This window comes from Triturus cristatus, chromosome 9 (assembly GCF_964204655.1).
Source record: "Triturus cristatus chromosome 9, aTriCri1.1, whole genome shotgun sequence".
In the NCBI taxonomy this organism is placed as follows: domain Eukaryota; kingdom Metazoa; phylum Chordata; class Amphibia; order Caudata; family Salamandridae; genus Triturus; species Triturus cristatus.
Window position 1 is genome coordinate 863627419 of NC_140592.1, and position 18012 is coordinate 863645430.

Below are 18012 nucleotides of genomic sequence, written 5' to 3' on the forward strand. Positions count from 1 at the left end.
TAGTTTAGAAGACACAGATGGTGCTGAAGACTTATCCACCAGCTGTAATAGGACTGAAGGCCTCTGTGGAACCGTGTGGGGCCCCAAGCTGAGCCAGAGAGAGCTGGAGAAGTGGCAAAGATTTGCAACATGGCCTCTTTAAAAGCCTCAATCTGTTGTGATGCTGCAGATGCCCTTGGAATCTCAGAGTTATTGGGATCAATTGCTAAATTGACTCCTTACCGGGGGACCGGCAGCAAGATCGATGTCCTCAGGACTTCTCTGGCAGAGTAGTGGGATAGGGGCTAGTGCGCTTGGTCTACTTGTGCTTTGACTAAATGGAAGACGTGGATCGAGATGAGTAATGTTGCAGGAATGGGTTGCACCCTCAAACAGGAGCGTGACTACTTGTGATGTTTGGAAACATATAGCTTTGCTTCACTTTCCCAGATCCACTTCGAATTTATAAAAGCACACTCCTTGCACAAGTTGGAGTCATGCCCTGCACCGAAACAGTGGCATACCTTGTGGGTGGTGGGGTTGAGGGGAGAATATGGCTAGGGGACAGGGGGATCAGTCACAGGCATCTGTTTAAGACAGTCCCTACAAGGTTCAAAACCTGTAGTATTAGGACTAGGCATTGTTCCATCCCACAGGAGAAACAAAGAATTTCAAGAAAAAAACTCATCAATAGAAGAGAAAAAGTGACAGCAAACTCCGGATTTGCGTACAAAGTTGTGGAAAGAAAGGAACAGACCCGACGCCGAGGGGTATTTCTTCTATGCTGCCCTATCATCATTTCCAGGGCAGAACAAAGTCAACATGCAGCTGCACAACACCACTTACCAGCACACAATCAATGCTGTTTTAAATCTTCGGGATCCAGTGAGGTGCCTAAGGATATTATAGATGTGAGGGAATATGCGGTTTTAAGTATCCATCACAAAAGCCTGATGGTATCGTGTTATGATGCAGAACCTGCAAGTGAAAGAATCTCAGCAGGCAGTGTTGAAGAGGGAGAAGGTGACCGATTCTGTTGCCAACCCTTCCTTGAACCAGTACCCCTGAAAGAGCGAGTCGGTTGTTGCTGCTCTTGTTGCAGCATCTGCTTTCAACCAAACTTGTGACCATAATCCTAATCCTGGCAATGGAACTTCTTCAATGGTAAGGAAATTCAAGAGATGTAATTAGTTTAATACATACCAGGGATGCATCTGCCTTTACTTCAGTCGCTGTCCTTCAAAGGGCATATCCAAAAATCAAGATTGGATCTCTCTACCAAAGTTGGAAGAATGTTTACGCAGCACAACTGTAGGCCTAGTGGCACAAACTTGAGTGAACTGTGTTAAAACTAGATTGCATGGACTGCTTGGACTCATCTATTTCCATCCTTGCACAACTCAGCTACGTACTTCCTCATATAATATGGCAGACTAACAGCAGCAACTGCTGTCATCTCCCAAAGGGTATGATTATACCTGGAAGGGAGGGACTCAGCATTTTAAAGTTGCACTGCCTGAGAAAAAGACCTTCTGTTTCATAGAGTCTAACCAACTGGACTCCCTATCAACATGTAATGAAGTAATCATCCAAGATTTTAGGTCATGAGCTTAAGCATGTATCAGTAAATGCTCTGATGTAGGGTGAGAAGCCCAATAAAGATGAGAATAAGTAAATAAGAAAAACATGGAGTCAGTCTATACTTGGAGGCAATACTCTAGAAACTGCCAAATTTGACTGATGCTTATCTAGGATACTAGAAATATATCTATTATCGGGCAAAACACCTCTTGAAGGTTGCTCACCAGCCACAATCTTTGATGAATGAATATTTTGGTTCAACAATATGCATCTGAATCGCTGAACATTAATCCGATTTAGTTTTTAAGTAACCCCTGAAAATTGAACATGTTCAGCCAAATAGGCTCTGCTTGAACAGGAAAGTTACATTCTGGTGATGTTTCGGGTCTGCTAACATTCTGCCAGTACGGCAAGAGAGCGGTGTCTGAAAATAAGAATGTAAGCAGATTGTCTGCTTCACCTTCATAGTCTCTCCCCGAAGAGGAATGTGATTTCTAAATGGGACCCAAATCCAAGCCAAACACATCCTGCATCCTCAGAATAGACACCTTTATTAGGTAAGTTAAAATTAAAAGACTCCCTTGGATAAGTTTGGATACAACTTTGACTTGGCAACCAACAAACTAGAGCCAGACTTGAAAACTACAGTTAATGCGAAACCCAAAGCTACAACCAACATCAATGTACTCTTGAACTGCCACCTCCATCCTAAACATCACAAACGACTTTGGCTCTTAAAGTATAGACAGAGCTAAAGCTGAAGTAGAGAACAGAACCTAAATCAAGCTGTGGTGTCACAACAGTCTCCAATTCTGTGACCAGCACCGTAATGGCTAGAGCAGGTGAATTAGAGGGGGCACTGTCAAAAACATCCACTGAGGGCCAAGACCTGATCTACAGTAGAGAGTTGCAGTAGGAGACGTATGTTTTGCTATAGGCTCCAGCACAGGTTCACAGGAAGATTTCACTTTCTCTGAACTCTTTCACTTACTGTCCTTTAAAGAGGACACATGGTGTGCCAACTTCTGTTTCTTATGCTTTTGGATGGAGAACGGCTCCTGCGTCACACGAGGGTTCCAGTCTTGCCTCTAGAATAGGAATTTAACATGCTCTTCACAGAGGACACCATAAGCTTGGTCTTCATTTTCCTAACTGCCTTTGAATGCATAAGAGCACACAAAGAACAAAAAGTGGTGTTAAGACTAGCCCAGACATCACAATCAGATGCAGATCCCTACACAACAATTGGCAGTGGCACTTGGAGCAGCTCTGACATTTTGAGAGAAATGCCCCAAAAACAGCAAAACCACTCAAATGTTGAAATTCAACAGATGAAATCTCAGAGGCTCGTAATTGTACACATTAAGGCTTGGAAAAAACCAACTATGTTGCGAATGGTCAGGTGCCATTTACATGTCAATTATGGAACTTCAGGGGCAGTCCCACTGCTTTGTCTAGGACATCATGAAGTGTCACCTGGCATTGGTGATATATGTAGTTTCAAGATCCAATCAGGCACCAAGAAGTGTTTCATCAAGGAAGCTGCTGCTTAAGCGAGTATCTATTAGAAATAAGATAACTTTCACATGAAACTGTCTGATATCATTAATAAACTTATCAACATCAGCTATTGGTTTCCCCAAGTCTATAGCAACCTTTCCATTTTAGTTATCTGTTGAGAAAATAAATCTAAATTTTGATTTATTTCAACTGACCAATTTGAAGACATCTAGAAGGACAAAACATTTGAGACCGTTATTATTCATACTAAACCTATTCCAAACTCTTTGGCCAATGCGCACTCAATTAACAAAGCTAAAAACCACTGGAAGCTGTGTCTTGGAAATCCAAAAGATTTAAAATGTAAGATTCCAGTGCACTTTAACAGAAGAATAAAAAAAATGAACAAAACTGATAATCTTATTATGACGGAATATCAACAGGTTCCTAAAATAGTTTTATCTTGTTTAAAGTCGTTATATTTAATCTTTAAAAAAAAAAAGAAGTTAATTCCATACTTGAAGTTCTTTTCGTGTACTCAATCAGGAGATCTGATACAATCAACAGAAATAATAAATACTTGCAAAGATTTCAATTTTTGCCAAACAATTCTCTTACTTGTTCCAATGGGACTTTGAGTTACGATACAAGGATGGAAACATAATGGGTAAAATTTTTGCTGCATTGTCACTGATCAGACTCATAATATATTCATTGTTCCAATAGTACAATGCTCTCTCCGCCACCTAAAGATAGAAAAAGGAAATATCAAAACCTAGTCTGAAAATCATTGACATTGCCAAATAATCAAATGTTTTAGAGGACAAAAATACACAGGACAAACAGGTTTTTGCTATTGCAGTTCCTATGCTGTTAGAGCAGGATTACCTGATTCAATTCCAATTAACCATATAAATTCTATATGAAAAGGTACATTTATATTCATAACCTAGCCTGAAGCATTATTTTTGTCCAGCTTTGCAATGACAGAATTATCTACATTCAGATGCCTGAAGTTAAAATTTCTGGAAATGTACTTAGTTTACAAGTCAAAGTGCAAATCCGATTACATCCAAACACTAAAACAGTAGTCTTATTCTAAGTAAAATACCATTCCCTATGCCTGAAGCTCAACATTCCAATACCACCGCTAACCTGATTTTTAAAAATAATTATTCCTTAACAGTGGTGGGCTTTCGATCTTAAGAGAAACATCTCCTTGATGCAATACTCCTTAAAAAATATAAACTAATGACTGGCTGCATTCTGATTTCTTCAAAGCAATGCATGATCTTAATATTGCAGGATTTCTTTGAAATCCTTCCCTTACTTCAGTATCAACTTCAAAGACTCATGGCACAACATACTATATTTCCGTCCTTAAAAATTAGGCTTACTTTCGCCTCAAGTAATACTGCCTTTATTCAAACTCTAGTTAATAGAGATAACCACCAGGGTCAAACATTGCAATTGGGTATTTGGGACGAAGGAAAGTGTTTCTTAAAAAGATCCACAAAGAATAAGTAGTTTTTAAGACCCATTGCTGTCACCTTTGACATCCGATCATGTTTAGATCAAGGTGCAGCCTTAATAATTTCTAGCAAAGGATTACCTGTTAAGAAAGTAGTAGGTGATGAGTTGCACAGACCCAACTAGTCACCATGCCCATAGCATAAGGTGAAAGGTATGAGTTCACTGACTGATCTGCGACAGAAGGTGGGAAGTTAAAGACTAAGAAAGAACCTTGCAGCTGAAAATGAATGTTTCTACTAGAAAGCAGCATTACTAATCTCTGCAGCCCCAGAGATTGTTTTGGGGTGCATATAACTCCTCACTATTTGGTGCATTAGGATTACAATGGGACAAATCCATGTCTAATTGCCTGTGTGAACCTAATGCAAAACAGAGCAATTTCAATGGTAAAAGCAAAACCTATTTTTTCAAAATGTATGGCATGCACAGTAATAGCTAACTATAGCAGAATCTTTAGCACATAACTGGAGTAATGGCTATGCTCGACAGTGAAAATCCATTTGGCAAAACAACAAGGGTATTTCAAAGTGTTGGACTAGGGCAGCGAGCATTTCAAGCACAATGCTGTTCCTCTAGAATGTGGAGTATGCCCTCTTCATAGCACAAGCAATATCCTTCATAAGGACCAGTTCATTTCTCAATGGGTAGAGAAAAGTGATGGAGCTGCCCTCTTAGCCCTACTGCTAATAGTATTTGTATCAGTCTTTAGCCTCCAATGCCCAGACTTGTGCCGTAATGCTGCAGATCACCAGGTCTATAATACCATTGCCCAAGATATCTCTTTGCACCCTAGAACTATACCTTTAGTACATTTATTTTTGTATTTTGGCATTAGCAAGGGTGGAACAAGGGCACAGCTGACATGTTTTACTACAGTATGGAGTATCACATTGGTTCAGTGGTAACAACATCCACTTTATTTGAATTGTTTTCTTCAGCTACTCAATTCCAGACCAATGTGAATTGATCAATGCATGCCTTGGGTGTTTTCACTCTGACAGATACGGAGCATTTCTGCAGCACACACACACACGCGCAGCACACACACACACACGCAGCACACACACACACACACACGCAGCACACACACACACAATATTATAATAAGCTATAATGGACTACACAGTCACTGCAGTAACCCATCCTTGTCCTTTTGTCAAAAGTAACAAAGTTGAAACAACCAATCAGGCTCCAGAGCCCTCCACAGAGAGGAAAGTCCCTCAGATTTTCATGCATAAGAGACAAGTAATATGGTCGAAATAAGGGAAGCCTCTCCAGAGAGGAGGGTGGGTCGCATGTGAATCTATGAAAGATAACAATACTGGATAACTGAAGTTACAGGTAGGTAACTAATTTTCTTATCCAGTATTGGATCTTTCATAGATTCACATGCTTGAATCAGAATAGCTAGCAGTTAAACTTACATTCCGGAGGATGGTGGGTATCATACGAATGGCACATAGATAACTCATAAAAAGATATACTTTAACATATCTACCACATATGCAAATACAATATGCAAGAAGCATTTATGCACAAAGGGAAAATAAACCAACATTAACATGTAAAGCACATATATTGAATTAGTATTTAATAAATAATCACCTCAGAAACAGAGGCTTACCTTATTGGCAAAGGTCGCATAAAACTGCTGGTCCTACTGTTGATTCTGCTTCTGTAGCCAAATCCAAGCAGTAATGCTGTGTAAATGTATGTACATTTTTCCAAGTGGCAGCACGGCAAATTGTATCCAATGGCACTCCAGCAAAAGAGCTGCTGCTGTTGACACCACTCTTGTGGAATGAGCTTTAGGTTTGACAGTGAGAGGACTTCTTGCCTTAACGTGACAAAATTAAATAGCCCGATGCAATCCACCTTGCAATTATTGCTTTAGTCACTGCCGTACCTGTTTTTTTTTAGCACCATAAGAAACAAACAATTGATCCGACCTTCGGATGGCTTAGTATGCAACAGATAACATTTTAGACAGCTCTTTACATCCAGAGTGTGAAAAGTCTTTAAGTTCCGCTCTGTAAATTAGTTCGAAGGGATGCTTCATAAGTTGGGCCAAAACTAGATTAAGTCTCCATTCCGAAGGAGGAGCTCTTATAGGAAGGTATGGTCTGAAAAGTCCTTTCATGAACTGCTTGATCATCCGGCTAGAACAAAGAGATGGCCCTCCAGAGGAATGCCTGTAAACAGAGATGACGGCTAGATGCAGCTTAATGGACGTGAACATAAGGCCAGATTTAGCTAGTGAGAGCAGATAAGGTAAACAGTCAAGAGGAGGTACATCCTTATTAAGACACCACAAACAAAAATGCTTCCATTTGAGAGAGTAAGTTTTAATCGTGGATGGTGACCCTGCTTTACTAAGTATGTACAGTCCTGAGGTAAATCTAACTCCTGGAATTCAGAGAGTTCAGAAGCCAGGCATGCAGCTGCAGTGGGGCTGGATGTGGATGGAGAATCTGTCCTCTTCTCAATGTCCAACAGTGTTGGGAATACTGAAAGGTGAAAAGGTCTGCATTCTAAGAGTAGCAGTAGCTCTGTGAACCAGTGCGGACGCGTCCAATGTGGGGCGATGAGAATTATTCAGCACGGCTCCATTTTCAACTTCATCAGAAGTCTTGGGAGTAATGGAAAAGGGGGAAGGCGTAGGCGAAGATCCCTGTCCATCTTATCAGAAAAGCATTTCCCCCAAGAGCCTCTTTCTGGTTCCCAGATGTCATAGAATTGGCATTTCCGATTTGTCTTACCCTGGAAGATGATGTGCATTTTTGCAAGTGCTTTGGACCATTTCCCTCTTATGCGGAGGTCTTGAAGGTGGGCCCCCCCATTCTTCAAGAGAAGCATCTGTAGTGAGGACGAACTCTGGTGTTCGAGCAAGGAAAGTTAGCCCCGTCGAGAGATTGCTGGAGCACTGCCACCAAAGCAGAGCTGCATGCATGACTGGAGTTATCCTTACCAGGTCGTCGAACGAACCGGTCACCTGAAACCATTGTTTGTCTATTTCTTTTTGTATAGGTCTCATTCTGAGACCAGAGTGAGGTACCAATAGGATTGCAGAGGACATCATTCCAAGAAGAGATTTTATTATCCTCACAAAAGCGAACTTTCTTCCTCTTAACTTTGTTGCAAGAAAAATTAGGCGCGATTGCCTTTCTGTGGACAAGAATGCCCTGTCATGGACAGTGTCCAAAACTGCCCCTAGGAATTGAGTCTTCTGAGAGGGATGTAGAACTGACTTTTGAAAGTTGAGAGATAGGAGATTGAAACATTTGAAGGCATATTAACGTTGCTTTTGAGGCTTGTCGTAAAAATTGTGCTTTTATCAACCAGTCGTCTAGGTAAGGAAAGAGTTGCAGGCCCTACAGGCCAAGATGAGCAGTGACTGGAGATAGACATTTTGTAAAAACTCTTGGAGCTGACCACAGACCAAAAGGGAGAACTCAGAATTGAAAAGGAGCACCTGCCACAGTGAAACAGAGAAACTTTCAATGTTTGGGATGGAGAGGGAAGTGAAAATATGCATCCTGCAGATCTAGCGTCATCATGAAATCTGCATGACCGAGGAGCTGCAGAATCTCCTGAAGAACGACTATACAGCAGGACTTTTTCTTCAACTATTTGTTTAATCTCCTTAGGTTTAGAATTGGCCTCCACTCTCCTGACTTTCTTTATTAGAAAGAAACTGGAATAAAAACCTTTTCCCACTTGGGAGTGAGGCACTCTTTCTATAGCTCCTTTCTGGAGCATGATTATGGCTTCTTCTTTGAGGAGACTAAGATGAGGTGGAGATTTCTTTAGAGTTGGGTGGGGCGGAGGGATCTTTATAAATTCTAGGGTATGACCAAATTTGACTATGTCCAGTACCAATTTGTCCGAAGTAATTTTCTTTGATTGGTCGAAATGTAGTGAAATATTTAAAGTCCTGGGGTTGAGGTGTGGCCGAATTGTTGCAGGTGCTAGGGAGGTGTCACTGCTTTCTAGTATTGTCTCTGACAGTTTTGCTGTCTGGAGTAAGCGGCAGCGGGGGGTTTCCTGTACTGAAGTGTACCTAAGGCTTTAGCTGTGTTAGTGTCCTTTTTAATTTCTTGTAAGGCATCGATGTGTTTGCCAAACAGTGCATCCCCATTGAATGGCATATCTAGTATCTTGCTCTGCAACTCAGGACGAAAGGTGGTATACTTAAGCCATCCTTGGTGATGGAGAACAGCTGCCCCAGCCAACTGTCGAAAACCTAGAGGCGCCAAATCCATGTAGATGTCAATTATATCAGATGCTGCCCTTTCCCTTCAAGGACAATTTTCCTTGCCTCTTGTTTTTTGTCATCTAGCAAAAATTCGAGGTACGGAGCAACATCCGACCACATTTGGCGATCGTACCTTCCCAAAAGTACCAAGGAATTCGAGGCACGCACATAAGCACCTGTCATGGTGGTGATTTTTTTCCTGATATTATCCAGTCTTCTGCCATCGTTATCCAGTGGTGGAGTTATTCGCACAGAGGGATTTCTAGATCTCCGTTGCCCAGCTTGGGAAATCACTATCTGGCCTAGGCTGACTAGTCAGGCATGCAGGGGCAACATCTGGGGCCTTATACTTCTTGTCAATTATAGGAAGAATTGCAGGCACAGAGAAAGGATTCTTCATAATTTTAATGCCCTCTTCCCAAATGTGGTAAATGATGGGAATAGCGGGGACAGATTTCCTGTTCTGGTCTTTGAAGTCATCAAAAGCAGTCGGCCTGCTTAAAAGGCATGGGAAGGTGAAAACGGTTTGCTGCTCTTTCCATAATGGCATAAAACAATGTACTCCGGAGGATAATCAATCGCATGAGGAGCCGGTGGAGATGGTGTTGGAATTAAATAATCCTCCTACTTATCGATGGCAAAAGATCTTGAGCTTTCATCGTAGGAACTGAAGGTCCTGCTGAATCTAGAACAGGCGGGGGAGAGGGTTGTCTTTGAACATAACCTGCTGCACTAGGAAAACGGGTATGGTAGTCCTGCAGCATAGCTGTCAAGTCCTGCACTAATGCCACAGGCATTTGAACCATAGGTTCTTGATGAGGAAGTAATACTTGAGGCCTTTCAATAGGTTGATAATGAGTGCCATAATACTCATCCTCATCTTCCTCCTCTTAGAATTTAACGTGAAGTTGAGAGGGGCTGCGAGTTGGCTGAAAGGCCCATCATCCTCAGATTCCTCCAAAAAATGGCTAGGAGGCAAAGGAGATAAATATGAAGGGTCCTGGTAAAAACCTCTTGTTGATGGGATCGTAGACGAGAATCTGGATGTCAATATTGGTGTTACTTGCAAAGAAGAAGGCCTTCTCCGTAGTGGAAGATTTTTTTAAGTCTCTCAGGAGATTCTTCAGACCTGTCCCTCTTCTTAGTCAGCTGGACTGACGCCTGACAACTACCACTGCCTTCATCATCCAACACCACAGATGTTTTTGATTTTAGCTTCTCCAGCCAAATAAGCAGTCTATCTTTCCTTAAGGGTTTTAGAGGAAAATGTCTTGCAAATCCTATAGTGCTTGACCTTCTGAGCAGGGTAAAGGCAATAAATACACTCTTTGTGGGGATCTCCAAATTGTAGCCTCTTCTTCCCACATGACCCACAAGGTTTGATTAATCTTTTTCTAGAAGTATTAGACATTCTGTACTCACAAATCCAACAGACATAGAAAAAACTGAGCAGAGCTCAGGGAGACTCCGTCACACGACCTGCAGTAAAAAATCTGAGGGACTTGCCTCTCAGTGGAGTGTTTGAGTGTGCTGGAGCCTGATTGACTGTTTCAACTTTGGTTCTTTTTACAAAAGGACAAGTATGGGCTACTACAGTGACTGTGTAGTCCATTATAGCCTATTATAATATGTTTATTAATGAATATGAATATATATATATATATATAATTTTACCGTGAGACTCCCACCTCGACGACGGGGATGATTCAAGCATGTGAATCTATTAAAGTTCCAATACTGGATAACCCAACCTATGCAGGCTGTTTGGTTCCTTGGCATCCAATCCAAGCTAATCATTGACCTACTCTTAGACTGTATGAAGCTTGGGGCTGGAGCCCGATACACAGAGTGTCAGTGATGGATTTTATTAGCACTCGAATAGACTTGTTTCACAAACATCAGCCAGAAAACGTCTTTGGAGAGCTCAACGTCCTGGAATGGCCATAGGTGGAAACTTTCCTTTTTAGGTCTCGGCTGGCGTGGGCTGCGTACATGCGCAGTCTCACTGGCGAGATTTAATGATTTAGTGGGATTTCTGTAAAGGGCTTCAAGCCCCACCCCTCTTTCCCATTGGCCGGCGTCACCGTTTATGCTAAACGTTGGCCAGCCATTGGGAAAGAGCACTTTGTGACGTAGACTTTTCCATTTTTCGGCCTTCCCACTTGGACGGGCTCGTCCGCTTTCCGGCTGAAGTGAAAGCTTTCTTATCTTTATGGGGCCATGTGTTTCAAAACACATGGCCCCATAAAGACCTGCTCCGCGGCGTGTTTATTTTTGCATCTGGTGAAAGCGAGATGCAAAAATAAACCATGGCTGCCTGTGCAGTGTTTCCTCCAATGTAAAACTCGGTACTGAACAGGTTGCATAGGACAAACAAACACAGCAAGAAATGATAGAGCTCCCCTGTCACCTCCACCCTTAGAACTCCTGTCAACAAACACCGTGAAAACGGGGGTCTTCTCTGCCGCCCAAAACTTGCTTTCTCAGGTCATCGTGACCATTCAGTCAAGGAAAATGAAAAGTCCATCTATTGCTTTCTCCTTTGCCTCAAATACATTCCATTAGCTAGCAGCGACGTCAAACCCGTACAGCTGCTTACACTCTACTAGAGGCGCTCAAGCCGCTTGTCTACCCGGGAGAAGGGTATCCTTGCAGAAGGGGTCTTAAAGGGGCCGCACAGTGCAGAGAAAGAAAACAACCATCCCTCTTATCAGTCTTGCATCGCTCACAATCGCCAATAACTGAGTTTTCCTTCCAGGCTTGACTAAACGGGTGATTCTGTGCAAATCACTTTTACTCCCATTTTCAGTTTAATTATTTGCCAAAAGCGCGAGCTCATAAATGTAGGCCTGCCACACGAGAATTAAATGTTCTACAATCACTGGTACATCCCACGGGCTTCAACAGATAGTTAGAAAGTGTTAGCAATGTTTTTAAAACGTCCGTGTCCCTTTTAAAGAAACATATTCTTTCCTGATACTGAAAGGGAATTCCTGGAAGTAGTTTTACACACCTTTCATCTGTTTTGCAAGCGTGAATTACGCACTTAAGGATGTGCCTTGCTTAAAAAAACAATAAAACGAGGGAAAAGTGTGGAAAATCAAACAGGTGGACGGTTTTAACTCGCAAACAATGGACATTGTTCCTTATGACAGAGGTGATCCGTAACATCTGGAAAACCTGCCCATGTTTTAATTTGCTTCATACAACTGCCTTTAGGCTGCCCTTCCGGTCCCTTCAGACTGACAATGTCTTTTGGGACATTAACATCACCTCAAATGTAATCGTTTATCGCCTTTACGAATTGAGCGGCAAACGGTTACTGTTCCAGGCCGAGGTTTTTGGACACAAACAAACAGATGCATATCACAGTGCTGCGCATTTCAGATGCGCCCCCAGCCTGAAGAAGGACATGGAGGCAGCTGCAGTTTGGGACACCAGGACATTCTTCCCGAGCTGAGACTGCCTGAGGACATCTTGGATCCGAAAGAGTAGCTACCTCCCCCCTTGAGATTCTAGCCCTGGTGGTTACGTGACACTTGAGGAAATATGTCCGATCGGAGAGTTCTGCCACCTATCCCGACCAAGGGCCTTCCAGTTGCTCCCACCGCAGGCTGAACGCTTCTGGTTCTAGAAGACACCCTTAGGGCCATCAGCCGTCTCTGCCCTGACCACTGAGGCTGTCAGGAGCATGGACGAGGCCCCTTTCAACTTGCTTGATACTCCTTGGAACATTTGACCAGAGGTGGTCAAATGTCCTAGGGCAATCTAATGAAATATCACCGGCATGCATGAGTGATGGTCGCCGTCCCATGCCAGGGACCTCAGACCCTTCGCCACAGCCTTGCACCTCAAGTAACGTTGTGCTTTGTCAAGCACTGGGCCCTGGAGGAAGCATCGCTGGGCCAGTATAAGGAGGGGTGACTGCCCACTGCCCAAGTCCCCAGGTACTGTCCCATAGCTCGCCCCCACCCTTGCACTGGGGTCTTACCTGTCTAGCGGGGGCTCATGTTGGTGAACAACATCTCCATGTGCTTGTGATGCACTCTCAGACATCTGACCTCACTTGGTCAAGTCACAAACTTTTCCCCGACTCTCCTCAAAGAATTGGTATCTGACAGTCCCCAAGCACAGCTTCGAGGGTGTGGGGGGTATGATCAGTTGAAATAATCCCCTCCTCTCAAAAAAAGTGGCGAATGAAGGCTATCAAAGGAGAAGAAGACTATAAAGAGAGTGGTGCCAATTTACAAACTTCATTTTGTTGTAGGTTAGTGATTACTAACATACCATAAAATACTATTCACAAACTTATGTGCACCATCACACCGCCACCTCTCATCCTTTTCAGGGCAGAGATCCACCCCCCCCCCCCGACTGCGGAGCCTCCATAACTGTAAGGTTACATTTTAGTAGTGAATGTGGAAGCGGCTGTAAAATGGGGGATGCTTATCACTAAAAGGAGTGGATAAGGAAGGAGTAAAGAGGCGATTAGGGAGGGGTTTACAGACGGACGTTGCCCCCCCCCCCCCCCACACAAAAGAGTAAGCCCATTCCTATTCATAAACTGCTCTTTCAATGTTACTACAGTCAAAAACGTCCCCAAAATCAGTAGTAAATTACTCCAGCTCAGAGCTAAATCCAGCACCACACATAACCAAAAACTGCTGATGCAACACCCTACTAGAGAAACAAACTTATATAAATGCTTTATTTTTAGGATTTTCATGGCATTAACTTATATTTTTCTTATATTTTAAGCTATTTTAAATAATTTAATGTAACATTATTTTCCATAGGCTTGTATTTGAAGTCCCTACCCAAATACCTTTCTATGTACCATTGGCTGGACATGTGTGGTGCTGGATTTCCTATAGTTTCTTTATGGAAGTAACTTGCACTTGTAAATTTGGCTTCACCACCTTTTTCTGGGGGCAATGGTGTGTAAATCCACACTGAGAAACGTTACCCTTGGATTTTGTAAACAGCCCAAAAGTCGTCAAACTAATCGAAAGTGAAAGCATCAATTAACATGTGGAACTTACTGAAAAGGGTAACTTTCCTTCGTGAATAGTCCTCTGTGTGCGTATGAGAGTGAGAGAGCGCAAAATAATTAACTTGGTATCACAGGCACGGAGGTTTATGGTGTTCTCAACATGCCTGTGCACAACATTCCTGGCCCTACACAATGACTTCTCAGGTTGGAGCAGGCAACATTAGTCTCCCTTTCTTAAAGAGACCAAATAGCTTCCAATGCTGTATCCTGATTTTGTCTCTGGGCATCTATTTGAGGAATTAGACCCGACTGGGGTGGACAAAGTTCGTACTGCTGTGTCTGTAACCCCACATCATATCTCAGGAACCGTAGAGCTCCCTGCCCTGACATATCTCTTGACAGTGTGTGTTACGTTGTCTACCAAGTGTGGAGGCCAGAGGTTTTCAGTGTGGTTGGCGGCCATTTCTTCCTGCTTGTGTCTCTTCAGCATCTGTATGCGACAATTTGTCCCACCTGCAGACACGGGCTGTCCCCCATCCGCACGGAGGCCTGGTTAGCAAGTACAAAAGTAACATTTGCCACTTTAGGTGATGGGCTAATGGCAAGTCCAGGGGACTCTAAATACCTTCCTAAACACACAGGAGATTTCTCTCTGGTATGTGCGGCAGCCCCTCCCCAATACATGTTTTCAAGCCCAACGCCTCTCATGAATAAGTCCCCACCTTAGCTATTGTAAATGACTTCGCCTCGGACCCCAGAGCTGTCGAGAAGGTCTGCCTGGAGGCTGTCAGCTGGCACTCACGCGCGGAAGGATACAGATCTGCGGACAAAGTACAACTGTCACCAGGCCTTGAATTGTACTAATGCCTGCTACTGTACCTCTGCCCCAGACTGTTAATGGACAATTAACTCAGAGGCATCTCTTGGGGCTGTGCGTGACATGGGCAACAAGCTTCCCTTGGGGTAACAAAACTCCACAGCACACATCACTGGCCACTGTTGGAGTGGGTTAGCACCCCCAGCGTAGGATAACAGCGCCCCCATCGTCAAGAAATATACTGCAGCTTAACCAAGAGGATGAGGAGCAGTATTTACGGGAAGAAGTATCAGTGGCGACAGGCAAGAGTGTGTGGCTGTCACCCCACCTACCACTGGGCCTTAGAGTGTCAGAACTCCGACCCTGTCAGGGGATGGTTAGAGAGAATGAGAATGACCATATATTGCCCACCCATGAGTGGGCAGGACATGGCATCAGTGAGCCAAGAGGCAAAACTATTGTTGTTTTAACCCTGTATCTGGCCCAGATTATTATAAAGCAGCATTGCAGTCTATTAAATCAAACGCAATAGTTTTTCGTACAGCTGGTATTCTGAACTCACGTATTTGAAAGTGCTTTCATCTGGGCTTTAAGTGGGATGAAAAAACTGGGGGAAGGGGGTCTCTCATAGAGGCGTGGCCAATGTTATTAAGGGTGTGGCTTAAAACTCGGAAATTAAAAATCTGTACTTAGCACAGTGCGCCGCCCGACTTGTATTTTGCTGTTTGTCATTGCATCCAGATACATGATACAAGTAACATCATACCTACAACAACTAGGACTACTGGCTTTGTTAATGGTTTTCAGTTGCATTAGATAAATAAGCAGCAACTATGGCTTGTATATAATATTGAAAAAGCTTCCACTTAAAGCCTTGGTAAGACCACGACAATGTTGCTGCTCCTGAGTTTCAAAAAGAGAAGAGAAATCCATAGAGAAAATTACTCTCTTTAAAGGATTTCCCTTCCCCTACAACGCTCACCTGGCATGACGTCATGCCGTAACTTCTCCACTAGTGAGAAGTGAGCACGCGCACATGATGTGCCTGCTGTCACGGAAAAAATGGACCACCTGTGCCAGGGCACAAAACAGAGCCCGATAGAGACCCGTTTCAAGGCCTTTTATTAAGTTAAAGCCATTTGCTTAGCTATACAATACCATTAGCAAAGCAAATGGCTTTAACTTAATCAAAGGCGAGACCTATTGCATTTTCAATGCTTGTTGAATTTGCTTTGGTTACGATTAGTCTGTGTGGAAGACTTGCCATATCTGAAGAATGAAAACATCAAGTTACTTACCTTCAGTAAAGCTCTTCATAATGGATTATCTATCTCACCACAGATTTCTCACCTTCAGAACATCCACAGACTGGATTAAAAGGTTTTAACAGCACTGCTTCTGCACACCAGTAAGTAGTGTAGACTGGCTTGAGGCCAACTCTGTTCTGCCCTGGAAAAGACAAATTGAGCCGCATGTAAGCGTTACTACTGAGCATGGATGTCAGCTTCTTTCTTGACTATATGCGCCCTCAGATGCGGAGTTACACAATAATTAGTCAATACCAGTGTGCGGATTCAGACCTCTTAAGATTGGAAAGAAGATCAGTCTACAGAACAGGAAGATGAGAGGGTGCTGAGGAATCTATGCTTAGATAGAGTATCAACTAGATAGAGCATTATCCAAGACAAGTATCTTGATTTGATGGATACTTCTAAAGGCAGATTCCTCACCTACAGAATAGATACCAAAGAAGTATCTCCCAGGTTGGTGGAACTATGGATTGACTCAAATCAACAATTCCTATAGGAATGACTGAGCAAAAAGCCATTCCAGACGAACCGGGCTGTCAAGAAAGTAGTGCTTTGTGAATGGGTGAACAAACAACCAAGCCACAGCATGATAGATGTAAATTACATGTACTCCACAAATCATAGCAGTGATAGCAGCTGTGGCCCTGGAGGATTGGGCTTCTCAGCCAATACAAAGCAGATCTTAATGCAGGGGACTATTCACTTGGACAAAGTCCTTTTCTGCACTGCCTTGCTTTTCTTTGCCCCAGAGAACCCTACAAAGAGCTAGTTGTGCACAAAATGGTATGCAGTGTGATCGATGTAGAAATGTAAATCTCTATTAGGATCTAGCCGATAGCCTTTCTTCCTCTATGGCGGGGGAATTCAGAGCAAAGATCTAAGCAGTGATGCATCAGTAACCACAGTCAGCTCTGGGTAAGGCAGGAAGAGGGTCTGCTGCTGGTCCAATTTGAGTGGAGCCACCACTATCGTACAGCCAGATGTGGAGGTCATTCCCTTTCAGCTGTGGCAGCAAAATTGTGGAACTCGCTGCCTATTCACATCACGGAGGCAGACTCGTATTCTTTGTTTAGGAAAAATCTGAAAACATGGCCTTTTTTCTTGGCAAACCGAGACTCTGGCTGCTATTTTGTGGTTTAGCGCTTTAACACCTAAGGGTTTAGGGTGCTTCAAAAATGTGTTTTTCTATTTAATTTCACTGCAGGTCTCTTGCAATCTCCTTCAAAACCTCTATGGAATCAGATAGGCTCACCTGCTGCTGGGCCCATTGAGACTTCAGGTTCCACTGCAGAGCCAGAATATGCCACCTGGCATAGTAGACTGGCAAGATGCTAGGTGCCATGAGGCACAGATGTCTAAGAGCTATTCTCAAAGAGGCTCAAGACAGAAGCTGAAATATCAGGATCATAGCACGAAATTTTCTGGATTAGTTGTGGTGGTGAGAAGGCCCATAACACTGTATCCAGGTTCGTTCCAATGAAGAGGAGCCTCCGTAAAAGAGTCCACTGTGACTCCAAGTTGATGGCGAACCCTAATGATGTCAGGAGATTCTCTGCCATCTGGAAATGGTCTACCATGGATTGTGACAAGCCCACCTTCAACAGCCAATCATCAAGGTAGGGAAAAACTGGTATCCGTGACCATCGAAAGGGTGCTGCGAACACTGCCGTCACTTACAAGAACTGTGAGGGGCACCGGTGAGTCCAAAGGGGAGCACTGTAAATTAAAAATGCTCCTGGCCTACCTTGAACCACAGGTAACCTCTGTGGGACTACACGAGTAGATGAAAATGCATGTCTTGCAGTTCCAGAGTTAGCATCCTGAATCTGTCCTTCCGCAAGAAGGCATTCAGAAGAGGGCAGAGATCTAAATGAGATGAGGGCCTCCATCGTTATTTGGCAGGAGGAGATATAACTGGAGCAACAGCCAGTTCCCTTTTAATGGGCGAGAACTCTCTCTATGGCTATATACATGCAGCCTAAAATGTTTCAAACATGGCAAAAATGCTGAAATTACATAGGTTTGCATTGTAGTAGCCCTAACC

The 18012-nt window shown here is 43.3% G+C and overlaps 1 protein-coding gene across 6 annotated transcripts in view; it reads right to left on the bottom strand.

The window, feature by feature from the left end:
• Nucleotides 1–18012, bottom strand: part of PPP2R5C (protein phosphatase 2 regulatory subunit B'gamma) — a 1282082-nt gene that overhangs the window by 345489 nt on the left and 918581 nt on the right. For all 6 annotated transcript variants that reach the window (XM_085626348.1, XM_085626347.1, XM_085626349.1 and 3 more), the window contains one exon: nt 3679–3806. In XM_085626348.1, the coding sequence (XP_085482474.1) occupies nt 3679–3806 (128 nt within the window). The remainder of the gene's footprint in view (nt 1–3678; nt 3807–18012) is intronic.